Genomic DNA, 20,792 nt, shown 5'->3' on the forward strand with positions numbered 1-20,792 from the left:
ATTTCCAGAATTGGACAAAGATTATAAGTATTTTATTTTTAAGCAAGGAGAAGATACAAGTATCATTGTATCTCTTCATTGATTTTGAAAATAAATTGACTTTCTCATCTGCTTTTTCCATTTATATATTCAGGGGATTTTACTTAACCCCTCCGTGAAGTTCACACATATCCCTTACCCTACTCCATCTTCTCTTTATTGTGCACAGCTCTATTTGCTATATTTTTCTCTTGGCTTATTTTATATACTTTTTTTTTAATACTCCCAAGGGCAAAATAAATAACATAAAATAGGGCCTGACCCTAAACTACAGCAACAGTGACAAAAAATGCACCAAACACAACAGTAACAAGCTGGAAAATCATTTGCCTGTTTTCTTCCAAGTAGTCCATTCTTCAAAAGCGCCCTATCACAAAAAAGGGCAATGTGTTTTTAAAAAGCTGATCCAAGTGCAAAAATCACTCCATTTACCTTGGACACATAAGGCAAACGTGATTTAATCAGTATTGAAAACAATGAAGCAAAAAAAGTCTGCCCACTGAAAAAATCAATAAAGCAATAAATAAATAAATAAATAAAAGTATATCATATTTGTCTAAACCAAAAACAATGAGACAAAAATGGGCCACATTCAGTTTGTCTAAGTGGGTAGTTGAGACCCGTATTTGACACAGTGCACTCCCTGGCACTGTCCGCAAGTTGACTTGTAACTACGAGTCCTCTTTCCCACAGCCCGCAAGACGGCTCCAGTTTATCTGGGGCACCACCATTTTCTCACATACCATCCGAACCTCACAATCCCCTAAATATTTTTTCCATAATGACTTCTTTTCTTTTCATTCATTAGTGGTATATTGTCATTTTTTAGCCTTAAGGAGCTAGAAGTATCACTGTGTGTCTCCTACTGACCAGCTGACACACAATGAACTGTGATTTCCCTCAGATGGTAGGGAATTGGGATCTAGGCTGGCCGGGGAATCAAAAGGCTCAGACTTCTAAAACATAAAGTAAAATTCTTCTGTGACCAGATTACTTTTGGTTTTACTGCACAAGTTCTCCATTTCACCACTAAGTTAAAGATTTGGTCTGGCCATCTTTTCACATGTATATTTCCAAGGGATCTCAATTGGTCTCTTTTTCTGAGAACCAGATCAATGACTTCAAAGGGAAGCAGATAACTTTCTTGTCCTTTGGTGGTATCACAGTGGAATGTTGGGGAATGTTCCTCACAGATTCATTCTCCTCTGTGACTCTTTGTTAGACAGCTAGTTCTTATCTAGGGTGATGGGGTTAAAGGGCCACATGCCTCTCATCAGCTAGCCACCTAGCCAGGGCTCACTCATGAGGGAGTGGATGAGTTCCCGAAGAGAAAGCAGAAAGGTGCTTGGACACTTGAGACCTATGCTTGGAACTGCCACAAAGTTACTTTTGCCTTAGTCTGTTAGCCAAAGCAAGTCACAGGCCAGCACATATTCAGAGGTGGAGAAATAGACTCTACTTTTTTTTTTTTTTTTTTTTTAGACTCTACTTTTTGATGGAAGGAATTGCACAGTTAGTTGCAAAGGACCTTCATAAACTGAGAGGTGAAGAATTGTGGTCATTTTTGCAATCTACCGTGACCACTAGATGATATATTCTCCTTTAATACAGATTCTGTATGGCTCTCTAAGAAATGTCAGTTTTTATAAACTAGTAGCATTTATTCAATGTGATATAATAGGAATAACAGTGTTGGCATCAAGGTGTTTAGGTTCCAATTATGGCTGTTCTACTAGACCAGGCCTATTTGTGTCCTATTCCTGCTATGATAATTATTTACTACAAACTTAGTGGCCTAAAACAACATGAATTTATTATCTTATAGTTATGGAAGCCAGAAGTCCTAAGTTAGTTTCATTGGGCTAAAGTCAAGGTGTCAGCAGGCCTACGTTTATCTTGGACAGCAGGAGAAGACCCACTTCCTTGCTTTTCCCAGTTCTAGATGCCACCCACATTCCTTAGCTCATGGCTCCTTTCTTCACCTTCAAAGCCAGCACAGTAGTGTTTTCTGTCTTCTCTGATCTCTGCTTATGTTCTTACATCTTCTCTCTCTGACTCTCACCTTCTTGTCTGTCTCCTATAAGGACTCTTGTGATTACATTAGATACTCAGATAATACAGGGTAATCTCTTCATCTCAAATCTGCAAAGTTCCTTTGCCAAGTAAGGTAGCATATTCACAAGTTCTGGAGATTGGAACTTTGACATTGTTGGGGGGTAATAATTCAACCTACTACACCAGGGTTCAGCAAACTGTGGCCTGTGGACCAGACCTGGCCTGCCACCTGTTTATGGAAATAAAATTTTATTGGAGCGCAGTAATACTCAATCTTCACATACTGTCTATGGCTGCTTGCACACTACTACAGCAGCGTTGAGTTGCCCCAGAGGTCATTTGGCCACAAAGCCTAAAATATTTAGTCTGGTCCTTTTAGATAAAGATTGCTGAGTCTGTAACCAGAGTCAGTGAGCCCTGAGCAAGTTACTTAATCCCACCAAGCATTGTAGAATCGTAACTCTATAGATTTGGAAAGGAGCTTAAAAGTAACTTTGGTTAAACTGTACCGTATACATTTTTCTACATAAATCACCTTTAAGGATAACTGATCATTCAGCTTCTGCTGAAAACATGGGACTAAAAAGAGCTTATTGTCTCTGAAACAGATCATCTTTATTTCCAACAACTCTAATCTTATTCTTCATATTAAGCAAAAATTTCATTCCTGTGACTTTCTTGACCGACCTTACTTTCTGCCTTCTGGGGTCACAGAATTAGTGTACTCGCTTCTCCCTGAGAGCACTTTAAGAATTTGACTCTGCTTTCAGACCTCAAAGTTATCATGTTCATATAATGAGGAGGTTAAGGAAAGGAACACTAGAGCTTCTAGACATAAACATGTGTGTTACTGTTAATATAGTGAGTCTTCTGGGATTTCTTTTCCTTTTAAATGTCTGGTCTTGGTGACTAGCATGTTGGACGTGGCCTACATTCCCTGTGATTAGGTGGAGTGCCAACAAAAGAGAAAGTGGCAGAGGCCCAACTACAGGACTGTGCTTAGCGAGCTCTTCTTCAGATGACAGGAATGTCCCCACCCTGGACTCAGATGGCACTGTTGTCTAGATGCAAGGGAGTCACTGCCCAGGTCCAGTTCTCATGAGTCCCTTTACTTGTAGGAAGACTTCACCGGGAGGGGGGGGGGTGCTGAGCACTGCAGACCCCTCCCTCCTTGATGAGACAGCACTGCTCACTTGCTCTCCAATAAGCCATGTGATACGGCTTTCAGCTCACACACACGGATCTCCAAGCCCCACATCCCTCTCTTATAATTCTGGACGTCGGATCTAAGAGAATCTGGTGCTACTAGTTGGCTGTGAAGAAAGGGAAACTAGGAACCTCAGACCACACGTCCACTGCAGAGATGGGATAGAATCTTAACCAGGGGAAAACCAAACTCCTCTGGAGGGCACTCATGGGATCCTGCACAAAAGGACTGAACCAAGAACTCTTCTGGCCTTAGGGAGTCAGAATAGAAGGCCAGCCCTTAAAGAGTGGCCCCTTCCTTGGGGAGAGGTTAGCCAGGGGGAGAGCTATGCCAATCAGAAAGGGCTCAAAGGAGTTACATTGTTATTAAAGCTATGTGTCACATTTAGATTTATCTGTGGTGTCCTAAGTCTAAAGCTTTTCTAGGGCTTTATTCATTCATTTATTCAACGATATTTATCGAACGCTTACTGGTTGCTAGTCTTTGTGCTAAGGACTGATGGAAGAAAACTCTTTGTCCAATTTCTCCAAGTTGCCTTGAAGCCTCTTCCTCTTCTATTCTTAATGATTATTAAGAATCCTTGACTAAAATCTCTCAGCAATTGGAGGTCTCTTCCTCCTTCGTTCTTTATGCTATATGATAACCCCATCATCCACCCATCAGCAAATTAGAAAACCGGGAGTAACCCCATGCCCTTATTTCCTTCTTCACGTCTCTTTTCAATCTGTCCACCCCATCCTACTGATCTTACATACTAAACATTTCTTAAATCTATCCTGCTCCTACCACTGTCACCATTGCACCTAATCTAGCAATATCTTACCTCTGCTTACCTGTCCAGCTTTATCTGTCACCACCTTCCTGTTTGGAATTTATATCCAAAATTTTTGAATTGCTTAAAATTTCACAGCCTCTCCTGCTGTGTCTTATCTCTCTCTTTTCTCCCCTCCCTGGTTGGCTTGGCTTATTCCTATTCATCTTTTAATATTCAGTCCAAACACTCTCTTCCAGGATTCCTTCTTACTACTTCTTTCCCTCTCCCCATCCTTTTCCACCAGAGTAGGTAGTCGGTCCTTTTCTGTGTTCCCAAAGAGTCTGTACACATCTTTATTAATGCTCTTTCCATGTTTTCATTTCTCACTAGACTGAGGGCTCCTTGAAGACAGGGACAATTCTATCTTATTCATCCTTATGTGTTCAATGCCTAGTCCTGTCCTGGGAGATAATTAGCCCTCAGTGAATGTTATTTATGTCAGTCAATATCTTTAACTCAATTTGATGTTACCCATGAGTTGAGGCTCCAGACAGAAGAGAGGTGTCCAAAGAGAAACGTCAGTAAAGTTATCTATATCCTGGACCGTATCCATGGGCGTCCTATTGTGGTAGCTCTTCCTCACATGATGAAGTTTCTGACAACGGGATACAGTATTGAAACTCACTCCCTTCATTCATAGTGATGTTTCCGCAATAGTAATAAGTAGGATAACTCTTTCTCTTACTGTTTGCACAACTGGAAGAAGCTCTCTGGAAAGGAAAATATATGAGATTTGTGATTTAAGAGACAGAAGCTAATTAACTTCTTTCCCATTCTATCCAGTAAACACTAAGTTATGTAAGGGCCCAAACAGAACTGTAATGGTAACCATAATGAACTGGTCAATAAACATCACAAATTGTTTATCTATATAAATCTTGACAGATTACTCTTTATGAAATCCATTTAGCAAGTGAGGTTTTCCCATAAGGATGAAAAATGAAGATTTTAAACAGATTGCGGGAGAAGCCCTAGCTGTACCAGGAGAGTCAGTGTAATAAAGGTTTCTTTATATTAATATTACAAAAACCATTTATCCTCACAAAATCAATATCACAATTCATCTTAGTTTGGTGTTTCTCTTTCTAAGCGTAAAATGTCTTTTCCTTCATTATGTATAATTTTGTTTTAATAAACGTGAAATGTATTTCACTTAGGAGGTGCTCTTGAGGAAGGATAACTTATAAAATGACATCAAACTTGTAGCTTATCTGCTAAAGAGTCTTGGAAATGTTTAAAATTATATTTGAATGGCTGAGAAATTTACAGGAATCATTTTACTTAAACCTTAATTACAAAATTATCCCCAGCGTCCTTTAGGCTAGAAACAAACTATAATATTCAGAAAAGTCTCCTATGAACTTCATCCAGGTAAAAATCTCTCTTACTAAAGTCAAGCCATTATAAGAAGTCAGAGAAGTTGCATATAACAATGGCTCGGATAAGAAGACTATGAAATCAGGAAGAGTCACATTTAGTTACTCAAAACACTGCATGCTTTCCTAAGAACTGGTTTATTTATTCCGTTTGGATTTGGAACTTAATATCCCATGTATATTGACAGAGCTGCCTTGGAGTTAAGCATGTAGCAGTTAACGTGAAGAAAATAGATCTCCATCAAGGAAAGGAATTATGTTATACACTGGAAACTATTACTCTAAATGTACTGTATGTAAAATAAATGTGATTGTCTCATGAGTGAATGGTAATAAAAGCTGAAATACTCGAGAGACACTTACTCATGAGTGGTGCAGTGATATATATATGCATTGAGAGAAGCTTGTCTCTTATTGCTTATGCTTACCAATATTACATTAAAAGCCGACGAACAATATACTCTAAGTAATAGCATATAATGAAGTTAGGAGCAAATTAAATATTTTGTTGCTTCTGTAATTCCATTTTAATTTCCACGCATAATTTTCTTCAGATCTAATACTTAAACACCTAAACAAAATATCTATTTGAGATGGAGTTCTGCTGCAGTGTCTATGCATAAAGGATACAGTATAGTTGTTTGGAGGGAAACATGTCCTTTTATCATGACATAAAAAGGGCAAACTACAGTAGAGTGGGTTTCAAGACAAACTGTACTTTACTTATTCCCGAAGTGATATTAGTCCGTAAAACAAATTTGCAGCTTATTTAGCAGCTTTAGCTTTTATCGGCTTTTTTAAGGGTCTTGAATGATTACCCAGGAGATCACACCATAAAAGTTGCAGTGAGATGAAGTAACTCTATCCATCCAGCATCTTTATTAGAAAATATAGGGGAAGCCATACTTTTGTTTTAGATGCACCCTATGGAAAGTCTCTGTTTAAAGGTGGTAGGCTTCTTACGTGTGCTGTTTTGCTTCTCTAAGGCTTCATGGTGCCAAAATTGCTTATCCTAATCTGTGACATTGACATGGAGTGAGTGTTTGAATAATTCATTCTGAGGAAGCAGGTTTTAGTTTCTACCATGGCAAAATGCCAAAACAGTGATTTTTACAATCAACTTTGGGTCCAGGAAATCTAAGTCAGAATGAAGTTTTTTCATTATATTTATATCAGTAGTATCTTTTCATAGATCAGAATAATGCTCTATTCTTTAATCATTTTGGGTGAATAAGTTTAGTGCATAAAATAAAAAGTGAAACCTAACATATATTAAAGCATCAACAGTATTTGAACATATCTTCCTCAAGCTGTTTCCTTAGCAAAATGTAGTCTTTAGAAAACTATATAATTTTTACTCTTTATAAAACTATAGGATTACAAGATTTTTAGGGGGAGCAATAATTATCATACCCAGTTTTGTATTTCACAACTTAAAAGATACTTGAAGAGATAATTTTATGGGTATCTCATCTTAATTTTTAGCTGTCAGGAGAACTGCTTTTGTGAGGATGGAAAGTTTCCAGTGTTCTTAATTGAGCAACTAGTGTGGGAAATAAACCATAAGATGTATCATGGCATATAAAAAAGCAATATAACACTTTCTTGGCATTAATTAATGTACAAAGAGATGGCTTCATAGAGATTTTATCGTGAGTGGCATTTTGATAAAGGTGTTTTTTTCTGTTTTGTTGTATTTTGTGTTTTTTAGCTCAGGAATCCTTTTCAGGATACTGGCTAAAACAGACTATTTTATTCCACAATGTTATTGATAGCTGTAACTTATATTGTGAATTACTAATCGAAACGTTATTCTCTTTGATGGTTTATTTGTCTTTTCAGATGCCAGCCTTGCAGTTGTCATGTCTCAGGAGCCTTGAATGAAACCTGTCACTCAGTCACTGGTCAGTGTTTCTGTAAACGATTTGTCACTGGCTCCAAGTGTGATACTTGTGTTCCCAGTGCAAGCCATTTGGATATCAACAATCCACTGGGCTGCAGCAAAAGTAAGTGAACTCCGGCCCGATACTGGTATAGGAGGCAACATCATGCAGGGCACTGTCTCCTTAATTTCTCTCTCCACCGAGAACTCATCAGAAAGGCTTAGGTACAATGTGGAGAATTTAAGTGAGAAATGGAAAAAAAAAAATTACACTAAATGAAATTTGGGTTCTTTCCCTTGATTGGATCATTGAACATAGTTATATGATTATCTTAGCAGTGGGAAATTTACAATAGTTTGTTGCAGTGGTATCACTAGCAAGGTGACCAAAGTCCTGGTTTACCCCAGACTAAGGGTTTTTCCAGAATGTGGGACTTTTCAGTGTAAAATTTAGGACAACATTGGTTAAACCAAAATGTGTGGTCGCCTCACCACATAAGAACATTTCCAGGTAATTTCTATAGCAAATGGAAGATTTATACTTATTTATTGTGGGATTTATGTCCTTCCACCTCCCCCCCCCCCAATTATCTGGACACTGTGCTACTATTAGTTGTTTATTGATATTGTAGCAGTTATTATCATTATTTATCACCGCATATCACTCCTGTATTTGATATTCCTGTCTTTCTACTTTAAGTTGCATTAGTTATTTCAACATCTCTCACATTTTTAACTCTTGGAAGCCAAAGGTTACCTCCTAGTGTCTTTTGACTTCTCAACACTATTCTCCAGGGCCTTGAATTGACTTCTCAAGGTCACCTGCAGTCCTACAATTTCATAACATATTGATGATTTCTTTGTATTTACTTCAAGATCATCTATTCTTACCTTTTCCAAAATTCCCAAGAAATGCCTGCTAAGAACATGTGGTAAGGAGCCCTCTATAATATATTGTACAATGTGTTTCCTCCTTGAGGTGTCCTGAGATTGTCATGAGTCACAATGTTAGGAAATGCCACAAGTCTGGACAAATCATCATAAACAAGTATGCCTGGAGCAGTGCTATCTATATTTAAGGAAGAGAGAGAAGTAATAAAATATTGGGGTCCACAGCAACTGTACTAGTTTTGCAAGTAGTGGAAAGCAAGATGTAGCTAATGATTAACAAGACATATTCAGCCTTTGTACCTGTGTGTTTTATCTTCAGTATCCTGTGTTTCACTGGTCTCTCTGGATTTTAGTAAAAGTAAAATTGTAGGTACTTATGCTGCTCTTGGGAAAGGACGATCACAATTGACTTTGTGTATAAATACAGTCTAAACACCAATCTGGATTCATTGAACATTTAATTAATATTTGTTGTTCATTGCTCAGCTATATAATTGATTGATTTTGTGTGCAACAGAAATTCCAGCATAGTTCTTTGGATGTCAGTTGTAGATCATCGTTTATAATAGAATTGTGACAGCTTTACATACCACATATGGAATCTTAGAGATTTTTTTATTGGTTCTGCCACTAATGCTGTACGAAAATATTGGCTTCTGCTCCATTTTTTGCTACTTGTTCTTGCACCTGAGACACAGTCTAGGAATTACACCTCAGGCAAAAGTGGATGGTCTGGTCACTGGAAACCTGGCCTACATTTCTTAGTAGTGGTAGCTGTTTACTTTTATGTTAAGATTTTTCTTCTCTGGGCTAAATATTTTTGGTCTGTCCCACTGCTTTCAATTCTTAATAGTTAAAAAACCTTGCATATTTATAATTATTCTTTTCTAGATATGTTCCTTTTGACTTTCTGTCTCTTTAAACTTGTGATCCTTAGTATTGAGCATATTTCCTCCAGCGACTTGTGGTGGTGTTTTTGCTGCTGTTGTTTTAGGTTGGGGTTTCACCACGTTTGCAAAACAAAGTCAGAAGCTTAGCATTAACAGAGGTAATTCATCTTAAAAATTAGACAGGATTCCTGCCTTTAAAGGAGCTCAAAACACAGTCAGCAAGAGTGATGGACACAATGAGAATAGAAGGAAGTGAAAGAGAGGCGCAAGAAAGTGCCAATTGTGGGATGAGTGTGAAGAGAGCTTCTTTCTGTCCTGTTCCACCTTGGTTTTCATGTGGTCCTTGCTTTTTAATCCCAGCAACAGCTAGAACAACCAGCTTCACAAAGATAGGATGCTATTGAAAGGAACGTAGTGCTATCTATTGTTGAAACTGTGAACTACCTCGGGCACATATTTTTCTCTGTGTCCTGCTGATGTCAAGAATGTGTTTTCCTTGAAAAGTATCATGTTTCACGGTGCCCTTCTGTACAGTTTGGGAACCATGAGATTATAGTTATTATCATTTCTACTTCCTTAGCCACTGAAAAAAGTTTAGCAATACCATCTGTGATTGGTTGTTTTCTTTCTTTTTCTTTTTTTTTTTTGCACAGGGAGTGGAGGCGGGAATCCTAGGATATAATTTCCAAAGTGCAGGAGAATTAAATTAAAATAGAGTAGTTAGACCTTCTCTCATAATATGCTTCCTTATTACGTGATTTAGTTCTTTCCTATGAATAATTATTTTATGCTTTTAAAATGATAGTCATTCTCTTTGATGTGGAGAGAACGTGTATTATAGAGTTCTGCTTTCTGCATGCTTTCCTACTGAATGACGTTCTACTTTGCCCTAAACTTCTGCTTCTGAACTTAACTAAACAAACAAGTAAACTGTATATATATATATATTCATAGCTCATTTGTGCTTAAATCTTTTTGATAATCAAATCACTTTTATGTTTATCCTTGGTTATTTATCCATCTTTTTATCATTCACATTTTTTATCTCTACTTTTCAGAGAGGATCTCATATCTCTCCTTTAAAAATATTTTTACTGTGATGAAATATACGTAACATATAATTTACCATATTAACCACTTTTAAATGTACGGTTCAGTTCAGTGATACTAAATACTTTCATAATGCTGTGCAGCCCTCACTACCATCCATCTCCGTAACTCTCTTCTTCTTGTGAATCTGAAACTCTATACCCAATGAAACAATAATCCCCCTTCCCCACATTTCCCCCTAGGTCCTGGCAACCATAATTTTACTTTCTGTCTCTATGATTTTTAACAGTCTAAGGTACCTCATATAAGGAAAATCATAAAGTATTCACCTTTTTGTTACGGGCTTATTTCGCTTAGCATATGTCTTCCAGGTTTATCCATATTTTAGCATATGTCAGAATTTCCTTCTTTTTAAAGCTGAGCTGTATCCCATTACATGTATATACCACCTTTTGCTTATCCATTCATCTGTCGATAGACACGTAGGTTGCTTCCATGCTTTAGCTTTTGTGAATAATGCTGCTATGAATGTGGGTGTACAGAGATCTCTTCAAGATTCTGCTTTCAAGTCTATTGGGTATATACTCAGAAGTGGAATTGCTGGATCTTATGGTAATTCTATTTTTATTTTTTTGAGGAACTGCCATACTATTCTCTACAGCAGCTTTACCATTTTACATTCTCACCAACAGTGCACAAGGGTTCTGTTTTCTTTACCATTGCCAACATTATTTTTTTTTGTTTATTTATAGTAGCCCTCCTAATGTGTGTAAGATGGTATCTCATTGTAGTTTTGATGTGCGTTTTCCCAATGATTAGTGATATTGAGCATCTTTTCATGTGCTTATTGGTTATTTGTATATCTTCTTTGGAGAAATATCTATTCAAGTCATTTTCCCATTTTTTAATTGAATTTTTTTGTTGTTGTGTTTTAGGAGTTACATATGTATTCTGGATATTTATTCCTCACCAGGTATATGATTTGCAAATATTTTCTTTAATTCTATGGGTCACCTTTTTAATCTGTTGATAGTGTCTTTGGTGAACAAATATTTAAATTTTTGATGAAGTCCAATTTGTCCATTTTTTCTTTTGTTACTTGTGCTTTTGATATCATATGCAAGAAATCATTGCCAAACCCAATGTCGTGAAGCTTTTGCCCTGAGTTGTTTTCTAAGAATTTTATAGTTTTAGGTCTTACATTTAGATTTTTGATCTATTTTGAGTTAATTTTTGTAAATGGTGTTAGATAAGGGTCAACTTCACTCTTTTGCATGTGAATATACAGTTTTCCAAGCACTGTTTGTTGAAAAGACTCTACTTCACCTATTGAATGGTCTTGGCTTCCTTATTGAAAATCATTTGACCATATATGCGAGTGTTTATTTCTGGACTCTCTAGTCTATTCCATTGGTTTATATGTCTGTCTTTATGCCAGGACCACAAAGCTACTGTAGCTTTGTAGTATGTTTTGAAATCAGAAGGTGTATGTCTTCCAGCTTTGTTCTTTTTCAAGATTGTTTTGGCTATTTTGGAGTCCTTTAAGATTACATATGAATTTTAGGGTAAGTTTCCTGTGTCTACAAAAAAAAGTCATTGAAATTTTGACAAGGATTCCATTAAATCTTTAGATTTCTTTGGGTAGTATTGACATTTAACAATATTAAATCTTCTAATCCATGAACAGGGGATGTGTTTCCATTTATTTATGTCACCTTTATTTCTTTCAGCAAAGTTTTATAGTTTTCAGTGTACAAATCTTTCACTTCCTTGGTTAATTTAATTCCTAGGTATCCTTTTCATGCTATTGTAAATAATTGTTTTCATAATTTCCTTTCCAGATTGTTCATTGTTAATATATAGAAATGCAACTAATTTTTGTTTGTTGATTTTGTATAATGCTACATTGCTGAATTCATTTATTAGTTCTAATGATTTTGTGTGTGTGTGTGTGTAATCTTTAGGGTTTTCTACATAACAGATCATATTATCTGTGAACAAAGATAATTTTACTTTTTCCTTTTCTGTTTGGATGCCTTTTATTTCTCTTTCATGCCTAATTTCTGGCTAGAACTTCCAGTACTATGTTGAGTTGAAATGGTGACAGCAGGAGTCCTTGCCTTGTTCCTGATCCTAGAGAAAAGGCTTTCGGTCTTCCACAATTGAGTGTGATGTTTGCTGTAGGTTTCTCATACATGGATTTTATTATTTTGATGTAGTTTCCTGCTTCCAGTTCATTTATTTTTTTATTTTGAAAGGGTGTTGAATTTTATCATATTGTTTCTCTGTGTCACTTGGGGTCATCATGTGGTTTCATTTTTCTTCAACCTCTTAATATGGTGTATTTCTTTGATCAATTTATGTCTGTTGAAACATCTTTGCAATCCAGGAATAAGCCCCCCTTACTCATGGTGTATAATCCTTTCATTGTGTTGCTGAATTTGGTTTGCTAGTACTTTGTTGAGGATATTTGCATCAGTTCATAAGGGATATTGTTCTGTAGTTTTCTTTTCTTGTAATGTCTTTGTCTGGCTTTTATATCAGGGTAATGCTGGCCTCATAAAATGAGTTAGGATGTGTTCCCTCCTTTTCAAATTTTTGGAAAAATTTGAGAATAATTGGTATTAGTTCTTATTTTGTTTGATAGAATTCACCAGTTAATTCATCAAGTCTAGGGCTTTTCTTTGTTGCAAGATGTTGATTACTGATCCAATCTCTTTACTAATACAGTTCTATTCAGATGCTTTATTTCTTTGTGATATAGTCTTGGTAAGTTTTGTCTTTCTAGGAATTTGTCCATTTCATCGAGGTTATCCAGTTTGTTGATGTACAACATTAATAAAAATATTTAATATCACTACACTGCACATTTTAAAATGGTTAATTTGGTAAATTTTATGCTTTATATATTTTACCACAATAAGATTAATTTAAGGAGAGCTATAAGAGCCTCTCTGATAATTAGAGATAACAAATGTGAATGACAAAAAGATAGGTAAATAACCAAGAACAAACATAAAATTGAATAGAGTGTCAAGAAGATTTAAACACAAATGAGTTATGAATATATATATTCAGGTCACCCTGAAGGACTCCCTTGTGTGTTTCTTGCAGAGCATGTCTAGTAGTAACAAACTCCCTCAGCTTTGTTTATCTGGGAATGTCTAATTTCTCCCTCACTCTTGAGGAATAGTTTTGCTGAGTATAGAATTCTCAGTTGGCAGGGTTTTTTTTTTTTCTTTCTTTCTTTCTTTTTTTTCATTTAGCACTTTGAATATATTAACCTACTGCTTTCTGGCCTCCAGAGTTTCTGATGAAAACTCTGCTAAGTATCTTAATGAGTATCCCTTGAATGTAGCAAGTCACTTCTGTCTTGCTTCTTTCAAAATTCCCTCTTTATCTTTGGCCTTTGAAAATTTGATTATAATGTGTCTTGGTGTTAGATTTTTTAAGTGTATTGGAGCTCATTGAGCTTCTTGGATTTTATATGCATATCTTCATTAAATTTGGGAAGCCTTCAGGTATTATTTTTTCAAATATTCTCTCTGCCTCTTTTTCTCTTTCTTCTTCTCCTGAGACTTCTACAATGCATGTTTTTCCATTTGATGGTGCCCCACAGGTCCCTTAGGTTCTGCTCATTTTTCTTCAATTTATTTTCATTCTATTCCTCAGAATCAATGATTTCTATTTTTCTGTCTTCAAGTTCACGATTCTCTCTTCTTGATCAAATCTGCCTTTGAATCCCTCTAGTGAATTTTTAATTTAATTATTGTAATTGTCAGCTCCAGAATTTCTTTTTGAATTCTTTTTGTTTTCTATTTCTTTATGATATTTACATTTTGTTTATACATCATTTTTTAACTTTCTCAACATCTTCCTTTAGTTTTTGAGTATCTTTAAGATAGTTGTTTTAAAGTCTCTGTCCAGTAGGTCTGCCATCAAGTCTTTTGTAGGGACAGTTTCTGTTTGTTTATTTTTTTCTCTTGAATGAGCCATAATTTCCTGTTTCTTTGTGTGCCTTGTATTTTCTTTGTTGAAAACTTCAAATTTGAATCTAACTCTAGAAATCAGCTTCTCCCACTTTCTCAAGGTTTGCTGTTTGCTGTTATTGTTTTGGCTGTTATTTTTATTTTTGATTGTTTTAGGCTCTTTCTGTATCAAGGATCAGTCTGAGGTATAAACTTTTGGTCTTCTCAGATCTTTTCTGCACCTGCACCTTTTCCTTGACATACATGGTCATTTTCTGATTTTCCTTGTATATGTTGTTGATTTTGAATGTCCTAGCCGTTACTGTCTTCCTCCAGAAAAGGGGAAAAAGAAAAATAAAGATAACAAAGAGTGCTGACTTTTTAAATTCTTCTTAGAGTCACTTTAACCTCTGGGGTAGGAGTACTTGCAGCAGTGAGGATGGTTCAACCTTTGCCACCCTCATTTTTTGTCTGCAACTCTGTGATAAGAAGAATTGATCAACAATCAGAGCACATATTCCCAATATTTGGACAAAAGGGTCTTTTTTGCCCACCCTGGTTCCTGCAAACTGTGTGCAAGCTGTTACAGAAACATGTACACAGCTGCCTGCCATGGAGCTGGAGGTGGAAGATGGGTAGCTGCTACTGTGCTAAGAGCTGAAATTGATCAAAATTAACTGCAATTTACCATTTGAGCCTTACCCTGGAGGTTGCAAGGAGTCAATAGACTCCAGTGTTCTAAAATAGTTATATTAGACAGATTCTGTCAGTGCAATTGTTGTCTAGGTGGGGAAACAGCTTCCTGCTGTTCCTTATCCTGCCATTTTCCCTGAATTCTATATAGCTTTTCTTTTATTAACAGCTTTATTGAAGTATAATTTATATAGCATAAATTTAACGAGTTTAAATATACAGTTTGTTGGATTTCAGTAAATTTAGTATTGTGCAAACATAACTATAATCCAGTTGTAGAATACTTCTATCATTTCAAAAAAGTTCCCTTTTACCCATTCTCAGTCAATTTCCACTTCCATTTATAGCCTCAAGTAACTAGTTATCTAGTTCTTGACACAATAATTTTGCCTATCTGAGAAATTTTATATAAATGAAATCATACAATGTTTAGGTTTTTTCATCTGGATCCTCTCTCTTAGAACTGTTGTTTTGAGATTCATCCATGTTGTTATTTTTCTCAGTAGTTTATTCCTTTTAATTGCTGAGTAAGATACCATTTACTACATTTTGTTTATCCATTGATGAGTTGTTGGACATATAGACTGTTTCCAGTGTTTATCCATTATGAATAATGCTATCATGAACACATGGGTACAAGTCTTTGTATGGACATACGTTTTTATGTCTCTTAGGTATATCTAAGAGTGTAGCAAGTATATAGTGAGTGTGTTTTGAACTTTTCCAGAAACTTTCAAACTTTTTACCCTCATGGCTATACTATTACATTTCTACCAACAATTTTTGGGAGATCCAGTTTCTCTATGACCTTATTGGCATTGACCATATATTATTATAGTCATTTTATGTGTGTGTAGTATCTCATTGTAGTTTGTAATTTGCATTTTTTGAATGACTGATGCTTTTGAGCACCTTTTCATATTTTTATTTACCATTGTTGTGTTTTCTTTGGCAAAGTGTCTTTCACACATTTTGCCCATGTTTTAATTGAGTTGCTTATCTTCTTACTGAGTTAAAGAATTCTTTATATACTTGAGATACAATTTGTAAATATTTCCTTCCATTTTGTGGATTATTTAAAAAATTTTCTTAATGGTATTCTTTAAAATCCAAGAGCTTTTAATTTTGATGAAGTGTAAGTTACAAAAGTTAATTTTTTTGGATCATATGTTTTTGCATGCTATCTAAGAAATTTTTGCTTGACCCAATGTAGCAAAGATTTTTTTCCTATGTTATCATCTGAAAGTTTTGTATTTTTAGCTTTTACATTAGGTCTATAAAACATTTTGAATTAATTTTGTGTATGGTGTGATGAAAGCATCTGTGTTCTTTATTTCATTTTTATTTTTTGACACATGGATATTCAAATGTTCCTGTAACATATTTTTGAAATGATTATCCTTTCCCTATTAAGCTGCCCAGGTGTCTAGGTAAAAAACCAACTGACCCCATGGCTAACATTATACTCATTGTTGAAATACTAAAAGCTTTTCTCCTCACATCAGGCACAAGACAAGGATGCCCACTTTTGTGACTGTTATTCAACATTGTACTAGAAGTTCTAGCCAGAATAATTAGACAAGAAAAAGAAAAAGGCATCCAAATTGGAAAGAAGTAAAGCTATCTCTATTTGCAGATGACATGATCCTATATAGAGAAAATCCCAAAGAATTCACAAGAAAGCTACTAGAACTAATAAACAAATTCAGCAAAGTTGCATGTTACAAGATCAACACCTAAAATCAGTTGTGTTTCTAGCAATGAACAAAAGAAAAGGAAATTAAGAAAACAATTCTACTTACACTGGCATCAAAATGAATAAAATTCTTAGTAATAAATTTAACTAAAGAGATGAAAGACTTGAACACTGAAAACGATAAAACACTCCTAAAAAATTAAATAAAACATAAATTAATGGAAGACATTCCATATTTATAGATTGGGAGACTTAATATTGTTATGATGTCAGTACCACTGAAGCAGTCTGCAGAGTCAATGGAATTCCTATCAGAATCCCAGTGGCATTTTTGGCAGCAATAGGAAAACTTATGTTAAATTCAAATGGAATCTCAAGGCTAAAACAATCTTGGAAAAGAAGACAAGTGGAGGACTTACAATTCCTGACTTCAAAAATAACTAGAAATCTACAGTAATCAAAATAATGTGCTACTGGCATAAAGACAAATGTATAGAGCAATGAAATAGAGTGCCCATAAATAAAACCTTACATATATGGTCAGTTGATTGAAACAAGGGTGTTTAGACCATTTAATGGGGAAAAGACAGTATTTTGAATAAATGATGCTGGGAAAACAGGTATTCACATGCAAAAGAATGAAGTTGAACACTTACCTTCCATCATATATAAAATTTAATGCCAAGTGGATCAAACACCTAAACTTAGGAACTAAAGTCATATGAAAAACATAAGATAAAAGCTTCATGACTTTGGATTTGGTAAGGTTTTCTTGGGTATGAAACCAAAGGCACAGAAAACAAAAAAAGAGACAAATCTGACTTCTTCAAAATTAAAAATGTCAGCATCAAAGTACACTATCAAGAGAGTGAAAAAACAACACACAGAATGGGAGAAAATACATACAAGTCAACATCTGATAAGAAATTAGTATCTGGACTATATAAAGAACTACAACTCAACAACAAAAGCCAAATAATTTAATTTAAAAAAGGACAAAAGACTTGAATAGACATTTTTTGAAAGAAAATATACATATGGCCAATAAGCACATGAAAAGATACTCAACATCATTACTTATTAGGGAAAGCAAATTAAAACCACAATGAGGTACCACTTCATACCCATTTAGATGGCCCTTATCAAAAAATGTAAAATAACAAGTGTGGTGAGGCTTGTGGAGAAATTTATGCATTGCTGGTGGGTCTGTAAACAGGTGCAGACATTGTGGAAAATAGTTTGATGGTTCCTCAAAAAGTTAAACACAGAATTACCATATAACCCAGCAATTTCTCTCCTTAGGTAAATACCCCAAATTGAAAGCAGCAACTTAAACAGATATTTGTACACCAGTGTTGGGTGCAGCATTATTCACAATACCCAAAATGCAGAAAAAACCTAAGTGTCCATTAAAAGATAAGTGGATAAGGAGAATGTGGTATATACACACAATTGAATATTATTCATCCATAAAAATGAATTAAATTTTGATATAATATGGTTTAACTTTGAAAACATTATGCAAAGCAAAATAAGTTATGAAAAAAGTATTATATAATTCCATTTATATGAGGTACCTAGAATAGGTACATGTATACATGACATGTATCCACCATGTTAGCATCATACATAGAGTAGTTTTACAGTTTTAAAAATCCTCTGTGCTCTGCTTTTTCATCCTTTCTTCCCCCACCCAAACCCTGAAACCACGGATCTTTTTACTGTCTTCATAGTTTTGCCTTTTCCAGAGTGTCATCTAGTTGGATTCATACAGCATGTAGCCTTCTCAGTTTGACTTCTTTCACCTAGAAATATGCATTTAAATTCCTCCATGTCTCTTCATGGCTTGATAGCACATTTCTTTTTAGTGCTGAATAATAATCTATTGTCTGGAGGTACCACATTTTACTTGTACATTCACCTACTGAAGAACTTTTGATTGTTTTGTACTTTATTTATTTATTTATTTATTTATTTATTTATTTATTTATTTATTTATGGCTGTGTTGGGTCTTCGTTTCTGTGCGAGGGCTTTCTCTAGTTGCGGCAAGCGGGGGCCACTCTTCATCGCGGTGCGCGGGCCTCTCACTATCGCGGCCTCTCTTGTTGCGGAGCACAGGCTCCAGATGCGCAGGCTCAGTAGTTGTGACTCATGGACCCAGCCACTCCGCGGCATGTGGGATCCTCCCAGACCAGGACTCGAACCCGTGTCCCCTGCATTGGCAGGCGGATTCTCAACCACTGCGCCACCAGGGAAGCCCCTGTTTCGTACTTTTGACAGTTATGAATAAAGCTGCCTTAAACATCTGTTTACAGGTTTTTGAGTGGACATAAGTTTTCAACTCCTTTGGGCAAATACCCAGGAGTACAGTTGCTGGATCATATGGTAAGAGTACGTTTAGTTTTGTAAGAAACTGCCAAACTGTTTTCCAAAGTGGCTGTACCATTTTGCATCCCCACCAGCAGTGAATGAGAGTTCCTGTTGCTCTACGTTCTTAACATTATTTAGTGTTATCAATGTTCTTGATTTTGGCCGTTCTAATGGGTGTATAGTGGTATCTCATTGTTTTAATTTGCATTTCCCTAATGACATATGATAAGGAAATTCTTTTCAGATGCTTATTTGGCATCTGTATATTGTCTTCGGTGATGTATCTGTTAAGGTCTTTGACCCATTTTTTAATCAAGTTGTTTGTTTTCTTATTGTTGAGTTTTAAGAATTCTTTGTGTATTTTGAATAACAGTCCTTTATCAGATATGTATTTTGCGAGTATTTTCTCCAGTCTCTGGCTTATCTTTTCATTTTTTTAATAGTGTCTTTCACAGGGCAGAAAATTTTGATTTTAATGAAGTCAAGCTTATGAGTTATTTCTTTTTGGATCATGCCACTGGTGTCATATCTAAACAGTCATCCCCAAACCCAAGGTTATCTGGATTTTCTCCTTTGCTATCTTCTAGGAGTTTGTAGTTTTATATTTTAATTTAGGTTTGTGATCCATTTTGAGTTGATTTTTGTGAAGGATGCAAGGTCTATGTTATGATTCATTTTTTTGCATGTGGATAGCCAGTTGTTCCAGCACCATTTGTTGGAAAGTGCCATTGATTTTTGAATATTGATGTTGTATCATGTTACCCTGCTAAATTAACTTATTATGTCTAGTAGGTTTTTTGGGGGGAGGGAATTCTTTAGAAATTTGTACATACATGATCAAGTAGTCCATGAACATCAACAATTTCACTTTCTTTCCATTTATATGCTTCTAATTTCTTTTTCTTGTTTTGCGGACTTGATAGAACCTCCAGTTAAATGCCAAATAGAAATACTAGGAACAGACATCCTTGCCTCATTTCTGATCACAAAGGCAACCTTCAGCATTTCCCTACTAAGTATAATATTAGCTGTAGGTTTTATGTAGATGCCCTTCATGGGGTTAAGAAAGTTCCCGTCTATTTCTATTTTGTTTAGAGGATTTTTTGTTTTTGTTTTTAAACCACAAGTAGGTATTGGATTTTGTCAAATGCTTTTTATGCTTCTATTGAGATGATCAGATAATTTTTGTCCTTTATTTTATTGATATATGTTAAATTAATTGATTTCCAGAGAATAAATCTTTAATTCCAGAGATAAATGCTAATTACTTGTAGTAACTAATTCTTTTTAAATCTTTAGATATAGTTCTGGCTTGTTAATATTTTAGTAAGATATTTTTATATGTCTGTTCATGGGGGATGTTGGTCTGTAGTTTTATGTTTTGTAATTATGTTTCTGTAGATTTGCTATCAGGGTAATACTGGCCTGATAAATAAAATGTTGGGAAATACTCATTCCTCCTCTGTTTTTTGAAAGAGTTCTATTGGATTTGTATCATTTTTTTCCTTATATGTTTGAGAGAATTCACCAGTGAAACACCTGGACTTGGATTTTCTTTGTGGGATTTTAAATTACTAATTGTATTTCTTAGTATAGGTCAAGTTAGATTTTATATTTTTAGCCAGTTTTTATAATTTGTGTCTTTCTAAAAATTCTTAGTTTCCTGAGGTATGAAGCTTGGATAATTGAGTTTAGATTTTTTTCCATTGTATACATTTTTATATATGCATTTCTTTTAATATATGCATTTAATATACTATACATTTCCCTCTAAACACTGCTTTTGCTGCATCATACAAATTTTGATAAATTTTATTTTCATTTTCATTTAGTTCAAAATATTTTAAAATTTCTCTTGAG

General features: G+C 35.2%; 1 protein-coding gene across 1 annotated transcript in view; it reads left to right on the forward strand.

Moving 5' to 3' along the window:
* USH2A (usherin) overlaps positions 1 to 20,792 on the forward strand; it is a 775,536-nt gene that overhangs the window by 177,228 nt on the left and 577,516 nt on the right. The window contains exon 14 of the mRNA XM_059905730.1: positions 7,334 to 7,497. Within this exon, the coding sequence (XP_059761713.1) occupies positions 7,334 to 7,497 (164 nt within the window). The remainder of the gene's footprint in view (positions 1 to 7,333; positions 7,498 to 20,792) is intronic.

This window comes from Balaenoptera ricei, chromosome 1 (genome assembly GCF_028023285.1).
Source record: "Balaenoptera ricei isolate mBalRic1 chromosome 1, mBalRic1.hap2, whole genome shotgun sequence".
Classification (NCBI taxonomy): domain Eukaryota; kingdom Metazoa; phylum Chordata; class Mammalia; order Artiodactyla; family Balaenopteridae; genus Balaenoptera; species Balaenoptera ricei.